The sequence below is a fragment of the Salmo salar genome, chromosome ssa19, assembly GCF_905237065.1.
Source record: "Salmo salar chromosome ssa19, Ssal_v3.1, whole genome shotgun sequence".
Taxonomy (NCBI): domain Eukaryota; kingdom Metazoa; phylum Chordata; class Actinopteri; order Salmoniformes; family Salmonidae; genus Salmo; species Salmo salar.
Window position 1 is genome coordinate 49,430,887 of NC_059460.1, and position 23,953 is coordinate 49,454,839.

General features: G+C 42.6%; 1 protein-coding gene across 2 annotated transcripts; it reads left to right on the forward strand.

Moving 5' to 3' along the window:
* The first annotated feature begins 571 nt into the window (after positions 1-571).
* LOC106578962 (interferon-induced protein with tetratricopeptide repeats 5) lies at positions 572-17,665 on the forward strand. Of its 2 annotated transcripts, none has more exons than XM_045702421.1 (2): positions 572-660; positions 15,071-17,665. In XM_045702421.1, the coding sequence occupies exons 1-2, from the start codon at positions 656-658 to the stop codon at positions 16,485-16,487; spliced, it is 1,422 nt and encodes a 473-aa protein (XP_045558377.1). In that variant the 5' UTR covers positions 572-655; the 3' UTR covers positions 16,488-17,665. The 2 variants fall into 2 exon arrangements, with proteins under 2 accessions (XP_045558377.1, XP_014013766.1); XM_014158291.2 differs by lacking the exon at positions 572-660 and adding an exon at positions 11,124-11,235 and having other exon boundaries at positions 15,071-17,662.
* The last annotated feature ends 6,288 nt before the right edge of the window (positions 17,666-23,953 follow it).

A 23,953-nucleotide genomic window follows, 5' to 3' on the forward strand; every position in this document is an offset into this window, starting at 1 on the left:
TATGCTCAACTCTCCCATGCTGGTCCAGCCAGAATGTCAGCCCGCTCTGTGGGGTCTCACGGTCTTAAATCCAGCTGGCTACACACACCAGACAGCCTACCCGACCGCTTGGAGGCATCAGCATGGTTTTAAAGCATACTGTTACCAATTTTTGTCTCACATTCCAATGATGAAACTGGACTGGACACAAATGCAATTTCAGAATGGGGGGGGGGGGTGTTGCACCCCTGATCCCAACAGCTGGGTTATTCACACAACCCAACTGGCTGGGTAAAAATTACTCAGCGTGTGTTCTGTCCAATATTTACCCGGCGCTGGGTAACCAAATAACCCAAATTGGGTTGTTTTAACACAGCATTTCTATGAGTTTAACTACTAGTGCAAATCGCCAACAATTAGGTAAAACGAGTCATAAAAAGATGCATGCCGTTAGGATGGTGCGTGCACATTCTAGGTAAGTTTCGATTCAGTTGTCGATGGTACTGTTCTTCTTCATTCATGGCTTGTTGGCAGAATGGACATTTATGGCAAGCACGTACCAGTTTCGTTTTCCTTTCTGCTAAATGAAAAGCTTTGATATAACAGGACGTGGGTAGTGTCTCTGAGTGTTACTATCTCAATACTGTAGCCTATCTTCTCTGCCATTGACTGTAAAATGAGGTAAGAATTTTACAAAAATTATAACATATTTGAATGACATGCACATACATAATCTCTCTCTCTAATGTACTTAATTTAACACAATAATAAGCAATGCTGTTGTGTTATGAGTGAGCAAGAGAGACAGGAGTTATGGCGGACTGAACACTTTGCTGCAGAACGTCTCAAGATAAAAATGGAATATTCAATATTTGTAAATTTGACTAAATATTAGCACTTCACTCCACATACTCGTGTGCAATAACCTTCAATCTGGATAACACAAAATTAATTATAAGGCTAGAGAAATGTACAACCAATATTACCAATACAATCAACACCCAAACATGTTGGAAAGTAAGCATGGTGAACCAATCCCCAAAAGAAAACGCAACTCCTTGATAACTATTGTAAAATATACTGTGTCCATAAAATGTATATAGGTTCAGATCTTTTGTGAAACAGCACAGTTCAAAAATATATGGCAAATAAAAATCAAACTGGATGGTCTTCAGAGATAGATCAGAGGGGTTGAGGGTAGCTGAAGGAAAAACAAACAAAAGATAACTATTGTAAAATATATTGTGTCCGTAAAGTGTATATAGTACGTATTAGCTGGAAGTAGAAACCTATGTGTTGTTGTCCATTAGTTTACTCCAATTAGGCAGAGTGGTAAGGTTAGGGGAAAATAATAAAGAAATATATATATATATTTAAAGATATACATTACCAGTCAAAAGTTTGGACACACCTACTCATTATATATATTATATTTGAGATTCTTCAAAGTAGCCACCCTTTGCCTTGATGACAAATTTGCACACTCCGGCATTCGCTCAACCAGCTTCATGAGGTAGTCACCTGGAATTAATTTCAATTAACAGGTGTGCCTTGTTAAAAGTTAATTTGTGGAATTTCTTTCCTTCTTAATGCGTTTCAGCCAATCAGTTGTGTTGTAACAAGGTAGGGGTGGTATACAGAAGATAGCCCTATTTGGTAAAATACCAAGTACATATTATGGCAAGAACAGCAAAAATATGCAAAAAGAAATGACAGTCCATCATTACTTTAAGACATGAAGGTCAGTCAATACGGAAAATGTCAAGAACTTTTAAAGCTTCTTCAAGTGCAGTCGAAAAACCATCAAGCGCTATGATGAAACTGTCTCTCGTGAGGACCGCCACAGGAAAGGAAGACCTAGAGGTGCCTCTGCTGCAGAGGATAAGTTCACTAGAGTTACCAGCCGTAGAAATTACAGCGCAAATAAATGCTTCACAGAGTTCAAGTAACAGACACATCTAAACATCAACTGTTCAGAGTAGACTGCGTGAATCAGGCCTTCATAGTCGAATTGCTGCAAAGAAACCACTACTAAAGGACACCAATAAGAAGAAAAGACTTGCTTGGGAAAGAAACTCGAGCAATGGTCTGATGAGTCCAAATTTGAGACTTTTGCTTCCAACCGCCGTATCTTTGTGAGACGCAGAGTAGGTGAACGGATGATCTCTGCATGTGTGGTTCCCACCGTGAAGCATGGAGGAAGAGGTGTGATGGTGTAGGGGTGCTTTGCTGGTGACACAGTCAGTGATTTACTGAATTCAAGGCACACTTAAACAGCATGGCTACCACAGCATTCGGCATCGATACATTTTCTTCTTAGAAAAGAGTTTGCAGCAGAAACAGAAGAGGCTGTTGTTTCTTTCAGAATACACAGACCAAATTCTAGGGATTTTTTCACCACTCACCAAGGTCTTCCTGAAATACTGGTGGTGGCAACTTCTTCCTCACTTGGTCCTCTGCAAACTAGTTGTCTGAATTCTGTCAGTCAGAACTGAAGGCCAGTCAGCAGGGTCTGTAGACAGTGGTTCATCCTCAGCAGCAGGATGTGGTGGGAATGCTGCTACAGGTATTTGTAATGGAGAGCACATGGGCATTAGTTTACACACGTTATTCACAGCATTTATAGTGGTGGAACATCCCACATACATACCCTGCAATAATAAAATCATCATTGTTACCAACAATATGGAATCTTAAAACTTTACAAAAGGGAAATTATTTATTTTGTTTATGTTATGCAGGGATGCACACAAACACATGTGAGTGTACCCCCCCCCCCACACACACACAAGTGCACAAACACATCTGAAGAATCCTGCTGGGGAGAGATGGAAGAAAATGGGTCTTCATCCTCAGGCTCAGACAACATTTGTGAAGACATCTGTGTGGCTGAGGAGGTAGATGGCTCCTCATCCTGAGGCTCCGAGATCATTTCTGAAGAGGTCTGTGTGTCTGAGGAGGTGGATGGCTCCTCATCCTGAGGCTCCAAGATCATTTCTGAAGAGGTCTGTGTGGCTGAGGAGGTAGATGGTTCCTCATCCTGAGGCTCCGAGATCATTTCTGAAGAGGTCTGTGTGGCTGAGGAGGTAGATGGCTCCTCATCCTGAGGCTCCAAGATCATTTCTGAAGAGGCCTGTGTGGCTGAGGAGCTAGATGGCTCCTCATCCTGAGGCTCCGAGATCATTTCTGAAGAGGCCTGTGTGGCTGAGGAGGTAGATGGCTCCTCATCCTGAGGCTCCAAGATCATTTCTGAAGAGGTCTGTGTGTCTGAGGAGGTAGATGGCTCCTCATCCTGAGGCTCCGAGATCATTTCTGAAGAGGTCTGTGTGGCTGAGGAGGTAGATGGCTCCTCATCCTGGCCAGTGCCAGAGGGTGCTCCAAAATATTTCAGAAGTGCCCCTGAATTTGCATTGAAATACAGTATATGAGTCTGACGCCCTAAATACATTTGTTGCACAATTAAATATACATGTGTAACAGCTGTCGGGAGAGAGAGTTGACCAAGGTGCAGCGGAGTTAGTGTTCATCTTGAATTTTAATAACAGAAAGAACACTATACAAAACAAAACAAGAAAACCGACAGCCAAACAGTCCTGTCAGGTGCAAACCACACAACAGAAACAATTACCCACAAAACCCCAATGGAAAAACAGGCACTTATGTCTGACTCCCAATCAGCAACAACACTCTACAGCTGTGCCTGATTGGAAGCCACACGGCCAAAATCAATGAAACAAACCAACATAGAAAAATGCACATAGAACGCCCACCCAATGTAACACCCTGGCCTAACCAAAATAAAGAACAAAAACCCCTCTCTATGGCCAGGGCGTTACAACATGTCATTATGCACAATGTATCAAACTTTCAGAATAGGAACCAAATTAACCATACATCCTCCTTGGCTATTTCTAGGCATAAGACACCCCAAAAGACTCAATATATCCCAAAAGATACAAAATATCAGCATAATATAGACGTCTTTTAAGTTAGCCTACAGCATTGGAAATTCCCCTTACTGAGTTCAGGACCTAGACAATACAATCACAGAAAACCTTTATGATGTCACCTCAATGAAAGTTAACCAAATCAATAATGTGCTAGTTAGGTTGTAATCGTTTTGCTGCAGGCTACACACATTATCATGATGAAACTGTGTGAAATTATATCCAATGTTATGTAAGCTAGTTGGACAGAAAACAGAATATTGTCATCCTATGTGTAATAGCATAGCAAGCAACATAGCAACATAGGCTAACAAACACAAGTGTTACACTAGCCTATTTCATTCAATGCATAATATTATACTCATAAAGAAATGATATAGTTGCATACCTTTATCTTTTGCCCGTTTCTCCTCTTCTTCTTTCCTTTTTTTCCTAAACTGGGCACCTGTCACAAAATAAGTCGTACTCGTCGTTGAAAATGTCATACAGGAAAGAGAAGGACCAAGGCGCAGCGGAAGTGTGGACACTCATTCTTTTAATTGGTAAATGAAAAAAAGCATCCACAGGGAAAACAAAACAATGAACGGTACTCACGATTTACAACAGTTTTGCAGGCTATCTAAAACGCAGTGCAAAAACAATTCCCCACAACCCCAAAGACAAACACACACACCTATATAGGACTTCCAATCAAAGGCAACTATACACAACTGCCTTCAATTGGAAGTCCCAATCATCAACCCAACATTTAACAAACACAAACCCCCTGCCACATCCTGACCAAGACTAAGCAAAACGCCCTCTGCTGGTCAGGACGTGACAGTACCCCCCCTCAAGGTGCAGACTCCGGGATGCACCTTAAAAAAGAAAAACACAAGAAAATCCCCAATACCCCAACAAAACCAACAAACAATAACCCCTAAACCATAAGGGAGGGAAGGGAGGGTGGCTGCCGTCCCCGACGGCACTGTGCTACACCCTCCCTCCCCAACCCACCTATCCTGGAGGTGGCTCAGGTGCAGGACGTGGACCTCGTTCCCCCTTTGGCGTCGCCCACTTTGGTGGCGCCGCTAGCTGCGCCGGGCAGACGTGCCACTCGGGTTGACCCTGGCAGACGGACCACTCGGGCTGGGCCGGAGGACAGGAGGGCCCCTCGGGCTGGGCCGGAGGACAGGAGGGCCCCTCGGGCTGGGCCGGAGGACAGGAGGGCCCCTCGGGCTGGGCCGGAGGACAGGAGGGCCCCTCGGGCTGGGCCGGAGGACAGGAGGGCCCCTCGGGCTGATCCTGACTGACGGGCCACTCTGGCAGTTCCGGGCAGTCGGGCCACTCTGGCGGCTCCGGGCAGTCTGGCCACTCTGGCGGCTCCGGGCAGTCTGGCCACTCTGGCGGCTCCGGGCAGTGTGGCCACTCTGGCGGCTCCGGGCAGTGTGGCCACTCTGGCGGCTCCGGGCAGTCTGGCCACTCTGGCGGCTCCGGGCAGTCTGGCCACTCTGGCGGTTCCGGGCAGTCTGGCCACTCTGGCGGTTCCGGGCAGTCTGGCCACTCTGGCGGTTCCGGGCAGTCTGGCCACTCTGGCGGCTTCTGACTAGCGGGCGGCTCTGGCGGCTCCTGACTAGTGGGCGGCTCTGGTGACGTATGACTGGCGGGCGTCTCTGGTGACTGTTGACTGGCGGGCGGCTCTGGTGACTGTTGACTGGCGGGCGGCTCTGGTGACTGTTGACTGGCGGGCAGCTCTGGTGACTGTTGACTGGCGGGCAGCTCTGGTGACTGTTGACTGGCGGGCAGCTCTGGTGACTGTTGACTGGCGGGCAGCTCTGGTGACTGTTGACTGGCGGGCAGCTCTGGTGACTGTTGACTGGCGGGCAGCTCTGGTGACTGTTGACTGGCGGGCAGCTCTGGCGACTGTTGACTGGCGGGCAGCTCTGGCGACTGTTGACTGGCGGGCAGCTCTGGCGACTGTTGACTGGCGGGCAGCTCTGGCGACTGTTGACTGGCGGGCAGCTCTGGTGACTGACTGGCGGGCAACTCTGGTGACTGTTGACTGGCGGGCAGCTCTGGTAACTGTTGACTGGCACTCCAGTCTTTCCCCGTCAACCAGCCCTTGTGCCCCCCCCCTAAAAAAATCTTGGGGGTGCCTCTCGGTCTCCCTTACCCGTCGTGTCTCCCAGTCCTAGCCAGCCTTCTTCCGCTGCTTGGTCCTGGTTTGGTGGGGAATTCTGTCACAAAATAAGTCGTACTCGTCGTTGAAAATGTCATACAGGAGAGAAAAGGACCAAGCCGCAGCGGAAGTGTGGACACTCATTCTTTTAATTGGTAAATGAAAAAAGCATCCACAGGGAAAACAAAACAATGAACGGTACTCACGATTTACAACAGTTTTGCAGGCTTTCTAAAACGCAGTGCAAAAACAATTCCCCACAACCCCAAAGACAAACACACACACCTATATAGGACTTCCAATCAAAGGCAACTATACACACCTGCCTTCAATTGGAAGTCCCAATCATCAACCCAACATTTAACAAACACAAACCCCCTGCCACATCCTGACCAAGACTAAGCAAATCGCCCTCTGCTGGTCAGGACGTGACAGCACCTGATTGCTTAGACATTTTCTTATCCATTTGTGTTGTTTTGGCACTGGAGCATCAGTACATTACCCATCCCCCAACACTGTCAACTAAGAGTCAAGACTAAACCAATTCACCTTGGTGGTGTGCAGACTGGTTTTATATTATTCTTAACGATTTCGCACAAACCAGAAACAAATGCAACAATACTGTATGTCTCTGAAACTATATATTCACAGTATTATGAAGGAATTGTGGTTTATTTGGTAGCATTTCGTAGTGTGTCTGATTTTGCTATTTGCATTAGTATTTACATAGTTAGAGGTGCGTTATTTGATAGATTCCCCCTACCTCGGGCTTTTAGTGGGGAGACCTGAGGTCAACCTACCCCCAACCCCCTCCCCATCTTGTACTTCTGAGTGGGAGACCTTCCCAGGCAGTAGCCTGTCTTGCTCACAAACTAGAATCAGGGCGCCCACTCCGACAAGGTTAATTGACCCACAGTCCCACACGGTGACAAGATATAATTGACGTGATGTGCAATTGAGCGATAGAAAACCAATTGTGCAAATATCACCATTCCCCAAAAAATTGTGCGGGTGCCCCGTGCCGCCCCCGGCAAAATGCCGCCCTGGGAGGTTGCCCATGTCGCCCATACCTAAATCTGCCACTGCAACAAGTAAAGGTTCTTACAAGGCATGCCTCAAAGCACATTTTTTTCACATTATTCACACACTCCGAATTCGCTGCTTCAACTTCAGTAGCCTACCTCTCCTAGTTGGGCATGAGAGTTGAAGTGTGCCTAGTACTGTATGTGTGGTCTCATTGAAATAGAGTAGCCTGCCTACATAGGCAGAGAATCACGTGGCGGTTAACTTCAGTGGCGACCTGTCATTCAGGGCAGGTGGGGCAGAGACCCATATTTTTGGGGGGGCTTGCCTGTTTTGCATGTTATTTTGGCATTAATACATGTCACATATCAGTTCGCAAGGAATGTAAAAAAATATATATATATATTTGAGTTGATAAATCCGCATAAAAACATGGTCTCTTTTTTGTTTTCTTGAGTAAGGCAGCTCCAAAATGCAGGTGTTTCAGCCTAGCTCAGTGCTTTCTGTGGTGGTGGGGCAAGTCAGCAGAAAATACGGAGCGGTGCGCCGTGATTGGCTCAGTGTTCTGTCACTCATGGGGACACTACGTCACCGCCAAGTCTAACGGTAGAGCTGTACATTTCTAGCTCCTTGGGTGCTGCCATAGAGTTACATTAGAAGTGCCCATCCAAGAAGGCTCAAGGTCATTGGCCACAGATAAAATCACGTCATATCATTTTTACATTTTAGTCATTTAGCAGACGCTCTTATCCAGAGTGACTTACAGTAGTGAATGCATACATTTCATACAATTTCATACATATCATACCTTTTTTTTCTTTTTTTTTCTGTGCTGGGAATCGAACCCACAACCCTGGTGTTGCAAACACCATGCTCTACCAACTGAGCTACAGGGAAGGCAGCAGCTTTGATTGGACTGATCATGTCAATATCATACTTTCAAAATCTTAGCTCGCAGTTATCATCATGAATCAAGTTGACAATCTACTGGCAAATCCTTTTTAATCCTTGTCATACGAAGGGAAATAAAGAAGAGAAATAACAGATAAAATGTATCGGTGCTCATCGGCCATTGGACATAAACATTACACAACAAGTTGGAAATCGCAAATTCAACAATGAGTGGTTTGGAACGAATCAGTGGCTAACTGCAAGCATTGCAAAGCAATCATTAGCCTGCTATTCAGTGGAGTGGCTGTGGCTGTGTGGTCCCAAGTCTAAGATTAAGGGTCTCTTTTCCTAGTTAAAAATGTAAATGCTGTCAAGGAAGAATGATTTGTGCCGCGATCAAAACAACTGTTAACTCGGAACTGCAAAATCCGAATTCCCAGTTGTCTTGAAAGCACCACAAATTCAGAGAATGCCAGACTTTGATGACAAAATTTGCCCACGAAGGACCGCCACGCCACCTTACTGTTCAAGTGAGCACAGCACAACAGGGTGAGGCTGCATAAATGATGTAATATGCCAGGGAGATACAGTTGAAGTCGGAAGTTTACATACACCTTAGCCAAATACATTTAAACTCAGTTTTTCATAAATCCTGACATTTAATCCTAGTAACAATTCCCTGTCTTAGGTCAGGTAGGATCACCACTTTATTTTAAGAATGTGAAATGTCAGAATAATAGTCGAGAGAATGATTTATTTCAGCTTTTATTTCTTTCATCACATTCCCAGTGGGTCAGAAGTTTACATACACTCAATTAGTATTTGGTAGCGTTCCCTTTAAATGGTTTAACTTGGGTCAAACGTGTCGGGTAGCCTTCCACAAGCTTCCCACAATAAGTTGGGTGAATTGTGGCCTATTCCTCCTGACAGAGCTGGTGTAATGGAGTCAGGTTTGTAGGCCTCCTTGCTCGCACACAATTTTTCAGTTCTGCCCACAAATGTTCTATAGGATTGAGGTCAGGGCTTTGTGATGGCCACTCCAATACATTGACTTTATTGTCCTTAAGCCATTTTGCCACAACTTTGGAAGTATGCTTGGGGTCATTGTCCATTTGGAAAACCCATTTGCGACCAAGCTTTAACTTCTTGACTGATGTCTTGAGATGTTGCTTAAATATATCCACATCATTTTCTTTGCTCATGATGCCATCTATTTTGTTAAGTGCACCAGTCCCTCCTGCAGCAAAGCACCCCCACAACATGATGCTGCCACCCCTGTGCTTGACGGTTGGGCTGGTGTTCTTTGTCTTGCAAGCCTCCCCCTTTTTCCTCCAAAAATAACAATGGTCATTATGGTCAAACAGTTCTATTTTTGTTTCATCAGACCAGAGAACATTTCTCCAAAAAGTTTGATCATTGTCCCCATGAGCAGTTGTAGACTGTAGTCTGGGTTTTTTTGGCGGTTTTGGAGCAGTGGCTTCTTCCTTGCTGAGCGGCCTTTCAGGTTCTGTCGATACAGGACTCGTTTTATTGTGGCAACAGATACTTTTGTACCTTTTTCCTCCAGTATCTTCACAAGGTCCTTTGCTGTTGTTCTGGGATTGATTTGCACTTTTCGCACCAAAGTACGTTCATCTCTAGGAGACAGAACGCGTCTCCTTCTTGAGCGGTATGACAACTTTGTTGTCCCATGGTGTTTATACTTGCGTACTATTGCTTGTACAGATGAACGTGATACCTTCAGGCATTTGGAAATTTCTCCCAAGGATGAACCAGACTTGTGGATGTCTCCCCCCAAAAATTCTGAGGTCTTGGCTGATTTCTTTTGATTTTCCCATGATGTCAAGCAAAGAGGCACTGAGTTTGAAGGTAGGCCTTGAAAAACATCCACAGCTTCACCTCCAGTTGACTCAAATTATGTCAATTAGCCTATCAGAAGCTTCTAAAGCATTGACCACATTTTCTGGAGTTTCCCAAGCTGTCTAAAGGCACAGTCAACTTAGTGCATGTAAACTTCTGACCCACTGGAATTGTGATAGAGTGAATTTTAAGTGAAATAATCTATCTGTAAACAATTGTTGGAAAAATTTGTGTCCTAATTCGTGTCATTCACGAAGTGGATGTCCTAACCAACTTGCCAAAACTATAGTTTGTTAACAAGAAATGTGTGAAGTGGTTGAACAACGAGTTTTAATGACTCCAACCTAAGTGTATGTAAACTTCCGACTTCAACTGTATGTATACTGTAGCTAAGAAAGTAATACTAATTGTTTGTTGTGTAGTATCTGACAGATAACTAGAGGCTACAGCTGACCCCTGGCTGTGGTAGCTACTTGCTAGCGTAGCTTATTCATTCACCTTAGTCGAGAGGGGATAAAACATTACCTGACATTACATGTCAGTTACAATACTGGCTCAGCACTGCATATAAACAGAAGTTTAGTTGTTTTCTTTTAAGTTAAACAGCAGTTACATCAGTCAACTAAAGAGCAGCTAATCTCTGCTCTGCTTCCTTTTACAACTTGGTGATGAAAGAGCGCAACACATACACACTGAACTATGCTCATACACACTGAACTATGCTCAACTCTCCCATGCTGGTCCAGCCAGAATGTCAGCCCGCTCTGTGGTGTCTCACGGTCTTAAATCCAGCTGGCTACACACACCAGACAGCCTACCCGACCGCTTGGAGGCATCTGCATGGTTTTAAAGCATACTGTTACCAATTTTTGTCTCACATTCCAATGATGAAACTGGACGGGACACAAATGCAATTTCAGATTGGGGGGGGGGTGTTGCACCCCTGATCCCAACAGCTGGGTTATTCACACAACCCAACTGGCTGGGTCAAAATTACTCAGCGTGTGTTCTGTCCAATATTTACCCGGCGCTGGGTAACCAAATAACCCAAATTGGGTTGTTTTTAACACAGCATTTCTATGAGTTTAACTACTAGTGCAAATCGCCATCAATTAGGTAAAACGAGTCATAAAAAGATGCATGCCGTTAGGATGGTGCGTGCACATTCTAGGTAAGTTTCGATTCAGTTGTCGATGGTACTGTTCTTCTTCATTCATGGCTTGTTGGCAGAATTGACATTTATGGCAAGCACGTACCAGTTTCGTTTTCCTTTCTGCTAAATGAAAAGCTTTGATATAACAGGACGTGGGTAGTGTCTCTGAGTGTTATTATCTCAATACTGTAGCCTATCTTCTCTGCCATTGATTGTAAAATGAGGTAAGAATTTTACAAAAATTATAACATATTTGAATGACATGCACATACATAATCTCTCTAATGTACTTAAAATAACACAATAACAAGCAATGCTGTTGTGTTATGAGTAAGCAAGAGAGACAGGAGTTATGGCGGACTGAACACTTTGCTGCAGAACGTCTCAAGATAAAAATGGAATATTCAATATTTGTAAATTTGACTAAATATTAGCACTTCACTCCACATACTCGTGTGCAATAACCTTCAATCTGGATAACACAAAATTAATTATAAGGCTAGAGAAATGTACAACCAATATTACCAATACAATCAACACCCAAACATGTTGGAAAGTAAGCATGGTGAACCAATCCCCAAAAGAAAACGCAACTCCTTGATAACTATTGTAAAATATACTGTGTCCATAAAATGTATATAGGTTCAGATCTTTTGTGAAACAGCACAGTTCAAAAATATATGGCAAATAAAAATCAAACTGGATGGTCTTCAGAGATAGATCAGAGGGGTTGAGGGTAGCTGAAGGAAAAACAAACAAAAGATAACTATTGTAAAATATATTGTGTCCGTAAAGTGTATATAGTACGTATTAGCTGGAAGTAGAAACCTATGTGTTGTTGTCCATTAGTTTACTCCAATTAGGGAGAGTGGTAAGGTTAGGGGAAAATAATAAAGAAATATATATATTTTTTTAAAGATATACAGTACCAGTCAAAAGTTTGGACACACCTACTCATTCCAGGGTTTTTATTTGTACTATTTTCTACATCAAAACTAACACATATGGATCATGTAGTAACCAAACAGTGTTAACAAATATATATATATATTATATTTCAGATTCTTCAAAGTAGCCACCCTTTGCCTTGATGACAAATTTGCACACTCCGGCATTCGCTCAACCAGCTTCATGAGGTAGTCACCTGGAATTAATTTAAATTAACAGGTGTGCCTTGTTAAAAGTTAATTTGTGGAATTTCTTTCCTTCTTAATGCGTTTGAGCCAATCAGTTGTGTTGTAACAAGGTAGGGGTGGTATACAGAAGATAGCCCTATTTGGTAAAATACCAAGTCCATATTATGGCAAGAACAGCAAAAATAAGCAAAGAGAAACGACAGTCCATCATTACTTTAAGACATGAAGGTCAGTCAATACGGAAAATGTCAAGAACTTTTAAAGCTTCTTCAAGTGCAGTCAAAAAACCATCAAGCGCTATGATGAAACTGTCTCTCGTGAGGACTGCCACAGGAAAGGAAGACCTAGAGGTGCCTCTGCTGCAGAGGATAAGTTCACTAGAGTTACCAGCCTCAGAAATTACAGCTCAAATAAATGCTTCACAGAGTTCAAGTAACAGACACATCTAAACATCAACTGTTCAGAGTAGACTGTGTGAATCAGGCCTTCATAGTCGAATTGCTGCAAAGAAACCACTACTAAAGGACACTAATAAGAAAAGAGACTTGCTTGGGAAAGAAACTCGAGCAATGGACATTAGACCGGTGGAAATTGGTCCTTTGGTCTGATGAGTCCAAATTTGAGATTTTTGCTTCCAACCGCCGTATCTTTGTGAGACGCAGAGTAGGTGAACGGATGATCTCTGCATGTGTGGTTCCCACCGTGAAACATGGAGGAGGAGGTGTGATGGTGTGCGGGTGCTTTGCTGGTGACACAGTCAGTGATTTACTTTGAATTCAAGGCACACTTAACCAGCATGGCTACCACAACATTCTGCAGTGATACGCCATCCCATTTGGTTTGCTCTTATTGGGACTATCATTTGTTTTTCAACAGGACAATGACCCAACACACCTCCAGGCTGCGTAAGGACTATTTGACCAAGAAGAAGATTAATGGCCTAGCCTCCACAATCCCCCGATCTCAATCCCCTGATCTCAACCCAATTGAGATGGTTTGGGATGAGTTGGACTGCAGACTGAAGGAAAAGCAACCAACATGTGCTCAGCATATGTGGGAACTCCTTCAAGACTGTTGGAAAAGCATTCCAGATGAAGCTGGTTGAGAGAATGCCAAGAGTGTGCAAAGCTGTCATCAAGGCAAAAGATGGCTACTTTGAAGAATCCAAATTGTCAAACACTTTTCTGGTTACTACATGATTCCATATGTAATTTCATAGTTTTGATGTCTTCACTAATATTCTACAATGTAAAATCAAGAAAAGCCCTTGAATGAGTAGGTGTGCTCAAACATTTGACTGGTACTGTATATCACAGTGTATTCGGAAAGTATTCAGACCCCTTGACTTTTTCCACATTTTGTTACATTCAGTGGTGGAAAAAGTACCCAATTGTCATACCTGAGTAAAAGTAAAGATATCTTACTCAAGTAAAAGTGAAAGTCAACCAGTAAAATACTACTTGAGTTAAACTCAGACATAATTTACAAACGAAGCATGTGTTCAGTGAGTCCGCCAGATCAGAGGCAGTAGGGATGACCAGGGATGTTCTCTTGATAAGTGTGTGAATTAGACCATTTTCCTGCCCTGATAAGCATTCAAAATGTAACTACGACTTTTGGGAGTCAGGGAAATGTATGGAGTAAAAAGTATATAATTTTCTAAAGGAATGTGGTGAAGTAAAAGTAAAAGTTGTCAAAAAATAGAAATAGTAAAGTACAGATACCTAAAAAAACGACTTAAGTAGTACTTTCAAGTATTTTTACTTAAGTACTTTACGCCACTGGTTATGTTACAGCCTTATTATAAAATGGATTAAATGTTTTTTCCCTCATCAATCTGAACACAATACCCCATAATGACAAAGCAAAAACAGGTTTTTAGAAATGTTTGCTAATTTCTAAAACATATGGTCTCTCCAGAGATGTTCCATCAGGTTCAAGTCTGGCCTCTTGCTGGGCCACTCAAGGACATTCAGAGACTTGTCCCGGAGCCACTCCTGTGTTGTCTTGGCTGTGTGCTTAGGGTTGTTGTTCTGTTGGAAGGTGAACCTTCGCCCTAGTCTGAGGTCCTGAGCGCTCTGGAGAAGGTATTCATCAAGGATCTCTCTGTACTTTCCTCTGTTCATCTTTCCCTCCATCCTTACTAGTCTCCCAGTCCCTGCAGCAGAAAAGCAACCACACAGCATGATGCTGCCACCACCATCCTTCACCATAGGGATGATGCCAGGTTTCCTCCAGACATGACACTTGGCATTCAGATTAAAAAGTTCCATCTTGGTTTCATCAGACCAGAGAATCTTATGGTCTGAAAGTCCTTTAGGTTCCTTTTGGCATACTAAAAGCGGGCTGTCATGTGCGTTTTACTCAGGAGTGGCCTCCGTCAGGCCACTCTACCATAAAAGCCTGATTGGTGGAGTACTGCAGAGATGGTTGTCCTTCTAGAAGGTTCTCCCATCTTTACAGAGGAACTCTGGAGCTCTGTCAGAGTGACCATCAGGTTCTTGGTCACCTCCCTGGCCAAGGTCCTTCTCATCCGATTGCTCAGTCTCATAGCAAAGGGTCTGAATACTTATGTAAATAATGTATATATTTTTTTAAACCGAATGCACTATATATGTTTTATTTATATATATATATATATATATATATATATATATATATATATATATATATATATATATATATATATATATATATATTTACAAAATATATATGCAAGACTGCATTGATGGAAGCTACAATCAATCTGCAATATTAAAGCTGATTCCACCCTAAAAGAAACACAAAAGAAACAATGCTGTTGTGATGATGATGATCGTTTTGTTGATGAGGATGATCATGGCTGATAACAACGACAACAATGATGGGCTAATAATAATATTATAATAACAAATACCAATATGTATTTTTCTTTTTCTCATAGCGCTTCTTTCACAACAGATATGGAAGTGATGCTGAAAGCACTTGAGTGTCACTTTACATGGGGAATAGAAAAGGCTGACATCAAGGACCGGGACAGCCTCCCTGAAAAACTTCTGGATCGCATCATGAAGTTCAGCACTTCGAACCATGCCACATATTTCAACTTACTAGCCTTTCTGAGCCACCTGGAGGAAAACAATGTTTGTGCTCTTGAGTATCTCCACAAGGCTGAGAGTGCATTGAAGAATAGACAGGATGATACAGAGTTACTGGTAACCTATGCTAACTTTGCATGGGTTCACTATCACTCAGGGAACATGAATGATGTGGATGCCTACATTGGAAAGCTGGAAAACATCAATAAGGGTTTTACGACTGCTATTCAAGGCAGTTTACCTTCAATACATGGTGAGAAGGCTTGGAGTTTTCTAAGGCTTGGGGGGCTATTTTACAAGGGGGCAAAGGAGAGCTTTCAGAAAGCTCTTAAGGGAGAACCAGACAATGCATCCTTCAACGTGGGCTATGCCCTGGTCCTGTACAGGTTGGAGGGGTTAGCCATGGATGGAACAGAGAGGTTGGAGCATACTGAAGGTGCTACTCAGCTAAGGAAAGCCTTATCCTTAGAGCCTGATAACACTGAAGTTATGGTCCTGCTGGCCAGGCAGCTTCAAAACCAAAGTAGATATGAGTCCATGAAACTCATCAAAGAGGCCCTCAGACTGTCTCCTGACGTGCCTCACGTCACACATTACTTGGCCGAGTATTTCAGATACGCGGGCATCAATGAGTCTCTGGAGGTTTTGGAGAAAGCTCTCGAACTGTCTGTAAACTCCCCCTTCATGAATTACCAAATCGGCCAGTGTCACAAAAATCAGTTCAACCAGATGTCTGAGCAGAAGAGGAAAGGGAGATGGGTCAACGCACGCCAGATAAAAGAGAAGATGGAGCTCTGCATCCATCACTTCTCCAGAGCTGTGGAACTGAAGCCATCCAACTTTCAATTCAGGTTGAACCTGGCTGAGGCTTACGGAGAACACTACCAGCTGGAGGAGGCGATGAAGATCTTCACCAACCTGCTGAAAGATGAGACCCTTAGTGACTCAGACAAGCAGCAATGCTACACCATCTTCGGACAGTTTCTGTTCTTCAAGAAGAAAGACGAGGATGGTGCTGTGACCCAGTTCAAAAAGGCCTACCAGATTCCGATTGAGAGTTGGTTCAGGAATAAGGCTGGGAAAAAACTGAAGCAGATAGCAGAGTGGTGTCAGGCTAACAAGAAGAGAGTTGGGATTTTGGAATTCCTCGCAATTGAAGACAAAAAAGGCAGGAAGGCTGAAGATCCAAGTAGAGTCGAGGTGCACTCTCCAGACACAGATGACCTTACAGATGCCCTAGGCAAAGGAATGAAACTGAAATGATTTAGACCGGTGTTGGTTGTTAGAGTGCTAATTACTCCCAATTGAAATGGCGCTGTGTAATAATTTGAAGGTTAAAATGTATGAATTTGAAAAAACTCATCCACCTGGTCAATTTATGTCAACACGACAAAACATTGTGGTGAGAGGAATTTGTGTTTTTTATAGGTGAAAGTAAAAAAAATGTATGACATTTTCTTTGTAAATGTTTGAATTATCAGAGTATCCATGAACAAATGATGTTTGATGAAAAGAGGAAAGGGAGAGATATTTAAATTCCTAGGTCAAGCCATGTGGTAACTAACATCTTAATTAGCATTGAGGGGTGGTGTAGTTGGGGATGGTTGTCACATGGAATATTGGGTTGGTTGTCACTTTCAACCCCCGGTATACAATAAATTGAAAGCTATTTTGTTCTTGTGATATAAAGAGCTCCCTTTGTTGCTTTTCTCTCAAACACACATTTTTCTGTCACACACACACGCATGTGCAAGCATGCATACACACACACACACACAAATTCACTGAAAATGTCACATGTTATCCTCACGGCATAAAATGCTGAATTTTGTTAGAAATATTGTTCGATCAAATAAAGGAATAAGCTACTAGCAAATATTGTGACAGCCAACCCCATACTGTGTGACATGCAAATCCACAATGGGACTGGTTGTCACAAGTGGACAGAGTGTGTTTGATGGCTTTTAACTCCATGTTGGGATAAGATAAGAGGATAAAAAAAGGTCCCCATTTCAACCCTTGACCTTGGTCTTTCTCCTAACATCGAAAAGAGTCTTGTAAGATATACTGGTGCTGAGAAATACACATACTGTTACACAACACATGGCTTATTGGAGTACTGGTACATGCTATTTAATGGTTTTAATCATAAAGTGTAACAGTAACTTCAAGTTGCGTGCATGTTTCTTATGTTTGATTTTTTGTGTAAAAATTGCAACAAAACTTTTTTGAATTAGAATGTTTTACTTTAGGAAAACAAGTTTTTATGTCTTTGGATGTGTCTCCTTTCAGGTAGTTGATTAGATATCTTCACCGACCGTTCATCTGTTGTTGCTCTTCTAACTGGAATTAACATTGTGAAAGATATAATAAAACATACTGCCATAAAAGTGATGATCTTTGAGCTTGTTAACGTGCTTCTTTCTACTTTTCTCCAAAAACCAACCCGAAGGCCAAATATTAAATCTTCTTATTTTTCCCTCTAAGTATTTCCATGCTGGCACTTTGACAAACGTTTGGGGGGAGTCGTTGGAAGTTTGACAGTGAGTTTACCTTCCAGTTAGTCGAAAGAGTAAAATAAGACAATAATATTTTGATGTTGTTCACATTTAAAGATACATTCCTTAACTAAATAAAACATATTTCATTACAGATATTAACAAGTGTAGTGATTGGATAGGCTATGTAGGCCTTATACAATTTCCCTGGGAATTCTTCAAGGCCATGAATAAAATAAATCTTGCTTCAGATTAAAAAGTCAAAGTGAGAGATCATGAATCAGTCTCTTAACGTTGTAATATCTTAAGTAGAATGCTCCTGTGTTTTCTGCTCTGTTTTGACTGAGCATTTTCCACGGATGGAGCCCAAACTTTAAGCACACTTGTGTTTTTACAACATCTCAATAGCTTTGCTCCTCTACACTCCAAAACATACTGGGTTGTTTGGTTGACCAACTGCTGGGTTGCAGGCGATGGGTCACTTAGTTGGGTTGTTCTCTTTAAAAACTGTTGGGTTATTGATGCTGGGTGCTGGGTTGTCGGTGATGGGTTATTGAGATCAGAACACTGGAGGTGTAGTTTAGTAGGGGGGTGACTTTCAGATAGTTATTTTTAGCCACCAATGAGAGTAAATGTCATTCCTATTCATCTGTTCTGTTGTATAGTTATCAAATGTTAAGGTCGAACATTGATCATGTTGTAGTTTCAATGACGCTTACAGAAGTGTATGAGTTCCCTAAAAGTTCCTTAACCTGGCAGCGTGTCTGGGGGTCCTCCCCCAGAAGTTGTCGAGCATCTAAAGGTAATTTAAAGATTTTTACACCATCCAATATGCCGTCTCCATTTAGAACAAAAAGTAAGCAAAAATACCCACAGTCATCAAGCTAGGTAAGAGATCATTGTTCAAAATGCTTATGTGATTAATAAGACTGAACTAGATCAAAGGTAATTCAATAATAAATATTGTGTTGCACCTTTGACCAAGAGCCTAACAAATGAACAACTCTTGAAAAAATACAAAGACTTTTGATTGTCTTTATTAATGTAACCACATTGTCTGATTTCAAAAAGGCTTTACAGCGAAAGCAAAACATTACATTATGTTAGGCGAGTACATAGACAAAAATAACTACACAGCCATTTTCCAAGCAAGGAGATATGTCACAGAAACCCAAAACACAGCTAAATGAAGCACTAACCTTTGACGATCTTCTCAGATGGCACTCCTAGGACATCATGTTACACAATACATGTATGTTTTGTTCGATAATGTTCATATTTATATCCAAAACCAGCATTTTGCATTGGCGCGTGATGTTCAGAAAATGTTTAGCCTCCAAAACTTCCGGTAAATGAGCACAATGAGCACACATATTACAGAAATACTCATCATAAACGTTGAGAAAATACATAACAATTATTTTAAGAATTATAGATACAGTACTCCTTTATGCAACCGCTGTGTCAGATTTTAAAATAGCTTTTCCACGAAAGCACATTTTTCAATATTCTGAGTACATAGCTCGCCATCAAAGCAAGCTATACAGACACCCGCCAAGTTCTGGGATCACCTAAACTCAGAATTAGTATTATAAATATTCTCTTACCTTTCCTGATCTTCGTCAGAATGCACTCCCAGGACTGCTACTTCCACAAGAAATGTTGTTTTTGTTCGAAATAATCCATATTTATGTCCAAATACCTCCGTTTTGTTCGTGCGTTCAGGTCACTATCCAAAGGCATAATGCGCGAGCGTAATTTGAGGCACAAAAAGTCAAAATGTTCCATTATCGTTCTTAGAAGCATGTCAAACGTTGTTTACGATAATATTCCAACCGGACAATAGCGTATTTATTCCAGAAAAAAAATACGGAAGGTTGCGCTCGCAGGATAGCGCATATCCAATCCCTTTGTCCCCAGGCAGTCCACTGATTGACTGAGCTCCTATACTCTGCCCGGTTACAGGAGACGGATGAAACAACTTTCTGAAGGCTTTTGACAGCAAGTAGAAGACTTAGGAAGTGCAACGTGACCCCACAGACACTGTAGTTTCGATAGGGATTAGAAAGAAGAACTACAATTCTCAGATCTTCCACTTCCTGGTTGAATTTTTCTCAGGTTTTTGCCTGCCATATGAGTTCTGTTATACTCACAGACACCATTCAAACAGTTTTAGAAACTTCAGAGTGATTTCTATCCAAATCTACTAATAATATGCATATTCTAGTTTCTGGGCAAGAGTAGTAACCAGTTTAATTTGGGTACGTTTTTCATCCGTCCGTGAAAAGACTGCCCCCTATCCCTAAGAGGTTTTAAGACTCTCTATATCAAATTTCTCCCAGACCGACCTGCCAGCCCTAGCCGCCTGCATGCCCCACCCCCACCAGTTTAATCAATAACTCAACTCCCTCACAAAACAATTTCCTTCCCAGTTCACAACTTTAATTTTTTTAATTGGAATAGTATGGAAACCAAAAAATAATAATAAAAAAAACACATACACCTCAAATATACAGTACATTCAAATCAAATCAAATTTATTTATATAGCCCTTCTTACATCAGCTGATATCTCAAAGTGCTGTACAGAAACCCAGCCTAAAACCCCAAACAGCAAGCAATGCAGGTGTAGAAGCACGGTGGCTAGGAAAAACTCCCTAGAAAGGCCAAAACCTAGGAAGAAACCTAGAGAGGAACCAGGCTATGAGGGGTGGCCAGTCCTCTTCTGGCTGTGCCGGGTGGAGATTATAACAGCACATGGCCTAGATGTTCAAATGTTCATAAATGACCAGCATGGTCAACTAATAATAATCATAGTAGTTGTCAAGGGTGCAACAAGTCAGTAACACAAGAGTAAGTGTCAGTTGGCTTTTTCATAGCCGATCTTTGAGAGTATCTCTACTGCTCCTGCTGTCTCTAGAGAGTTGAAAACAGCAGGTCTGGGACAGGTAGCACGTCCGGTGAACAGGTCAGGGTTCCATAGCTGCGGGCAAAACAGTTGGAACTGGAGCAGCAGCACGGCCAGGTGAACAGGGGACAGCAAGGAGTCATCAAGCCAGGTAGTCCTGAGGCATGGTCCTAGGGCTCAGGTCCTCCGAGAGAGAGAAAGAGAGAATTAGAGAGAGCATATTTAAATTCACACAGGACACCGGAAAAGACAAGAGAAATACTCCAGGTGTGACAGACTGACCCTAGCCCCCCAACACATAAACTACTGCAGGATAAATACTGGAGGCTGAGACAGGAGGGGTCAGGAGACACTGTGGCCCCATCCGATGAAACCCCTGGACAGGGCCAATCAGGTAGGATATAACCCCACCCACTTTGCCAAAGCACAGCCTCCACACCACTGGAGGGATATCTCCAACCACCAACATACCATCCCGGGACAAGGCCGAGTATAGCCCACAAAGATCTCCGCCACGGCACAGCCCAAGGGGGGGCGCCAACCCAGAAAGGAAGACAACGTCAGTGACTGAACCTACTCAAGTGACGCACCCCATACCAGCATGGAAGAACACCATCAAGCCAGTGACTCAGCCCCCGTAATAGGGGTAGAGGCAGAGAATCCCAGTGGAAAGAGGGGAAACTGGCCAGGAAACAGCAAGGGCGGTTCGTTGCTCCAGCCTTTCCGTTCACCTTCACACCCCTGGGCCAGACTACACTTAATCATAGGACCTACTGAAGAGATATGTCTTCAGTAAAGACTTAAAGGTTGAGACTGAGTCTGCATCTCTCACATGGGTAGGCAGACTATTCCATAAAAATTGAGCTCTATAGGAGAAAGCCCTGCCTCCAGCCGTTTGCTTAGAAATTCTAGGAACAATTAGGAGGCCCGCATCTTGTGACCGTAGCGTACGTGTAGGTATGTACGGCAGGACCAAATCTGAAAGATAGGTAGGAGCAAGCCCATGTAATGCTTTGTAGGTTAGCAGTAAAACCTTGAAATCAGCCCTTGCCTTAACAGGAAGCCAGTGTAGGGAGGCTAGCACTGGAGTAATATGATCAAATATTTTGGTTCTAGTCAGGATTCTAGCACTAACTGAAGTTTATTTAGTGCTTTATCCAGGTAGCCGGAAAGTAGAGCATTGCAGTAGTCCAACCTAGAAGTAACAAAGAGAAGCGCTGAGCGGGGAGAGGGAAATGGTGTGTGTGTGTGTACGTGCGTCCATACATACATACGGATATGTGTATGTGAGTGCTGTTTTTTTGCCTTGTCTTTGTTATTGTATCTCTTAATATGGGTGAAAATTGTGAAACTCCAATAAAAAATACTGTTACAAAAAAAAAGAAGTAACAAAGGCATGGATACATTTTTCTGCGTCATTTTTGGACAGAAAGTTTCTGATTTTTCAATGTTACGTAGATGGAAAAAAGCTGTCCTTGAAACAGTCTTGATATGTTCTTCAAAAGAGAGATCAGGGTCCAGAGTAACGCCGAGGTCCTTCACAGTTTTATTTGAGACGACTGTACAACCATCCAGATTAATTGTCAGATTCAACAGAAGATCTCTTTGTTTCTTGGGACCTAGAACAAGCATCTCTGTTTTGTCCGAGTTTAAGAGTAGAAAGTTTGCAGCCATCCACTTCCTTATGTCTGAGACACAGGCTTCTAGTGAGGGCAATTTTGGGGCTTCACCATGTTTCATTGAAATGTACAGCTGTGTGTCATCCGCATAGCAGTGAAATTTAACATTATGTTTTCGAATGACATCCCCAAGAGGTAAAATATATAGTGAAAACAATAGTGGTCCTAAAACGGAACCTTGAGGAACACCGACATTTACAGTTGATTTGTCAGAGGACAAACCATTCACAGAGACAAACTGATATCTTTCCGACAGATAAGACCTAAACCAGGCCAGAACTTGTCCATGTAGACCAATTTGGGTTTCCAATCTCTCCAAAAGAATGTGGTGATCGATGGTATCAAAAGCAGCACTAAGATCTAGGAGCACGAGGACAGACGCAGAGCCTCGGTCTGACGTCATTAAAAGGTCATTTACCACCTTCACAAGTGCAGTCTCAGTGCTATGATGGGGTCTAAAACCAGACTGAAGCATTTCGTATACATTGTTTGTCTTCAGGAAGGCAGTGAGTTGCTGCGCAACAACTTTTCTAAAGTTTTTGAGAGGAATGGAAGATTCGATATAGGCCGATAGTTTTTTATAATTTCTGGGTCAAGATTTGGCTTTTTCAAGAGAGGCTTTATTACTGCCACTTTTAGTGAGTTTTGTACACATCCGGTGGATAGAGAGCCGTTTATTATGTTCAACATAGGAGGGCCAAGCACAGAAAGCAGCTCTTTCAGTAGTTTATTTGGAATAGGATCCAGTATGCAGCTTGAAGGTTTAGAGGCCATGATTATTTTCATCATTGTGTCAAGAGATATAGTACTAAAACACTTTAGTGTCTCCCTTGATCCTAGGTCCTGGCAGGGTTGTGCAGACTCAGGACAATGGAGCTTTGGAGGAATACGCAGATTTAAAGAGGAGTCCGTAATTTGCTTTCTAATGATCATGATCTTTTCCTCAAAGAAGTTCATGAATTCATTACTGCTGAAGTGAGAGCCATCCTCTCTTGGGGAATGCTGCTTTTTAGGTAACTTTGCGACAGTATCAAAAATAAATTTCGGATTGTTCTTATTTTCCTCAAGTAAGTTGGAAAAATAGGATGATCGAGCAGCAGTGAGGGCTCTTCGATACTGCACGGTACTGTCTTTCCAAGCTAGTCGGAAGATTTCCAGTTTGGTGTGGCGCCATTTCCGCTCCAATTTTCTGGAAGCTTGCTTCAGAGCTCGTGTATTTTCTGTATACCAGGGAGCTAGTTTCTTATGACAAATGTTTTTAGTTTTTAGGGGTGCAACTGCATCTAGGGTATTGCGCAAGGTTAAATTGAGTTCCTCGGTTAGGTGGTAAACTGATTTTTGTCCTCTGACGTCCTTGGGTAGGCAGAGGGAGTCTGGAAGGGCATCAAGGAATCTTTGGGTTGTCTGAGAATTTATAGCACAACTTTTAATGCTTCTTGTTTGGGGTCTGAGCAGATTATTTGTTGCGATTGCGAACGTAATAAAATGATGGTCCGATAGTCCAGGATTATGAGGAAAAACATTAAGATCCACAACATTTATTCCATGGGACAAAACTAGGTCCAGAGTATGACTGTGGCAGTGAGTAGGTCCAGAGACATGCTGGACGAAACCCACTGAGTCGATGATGGCTCCGAAAGCCTTT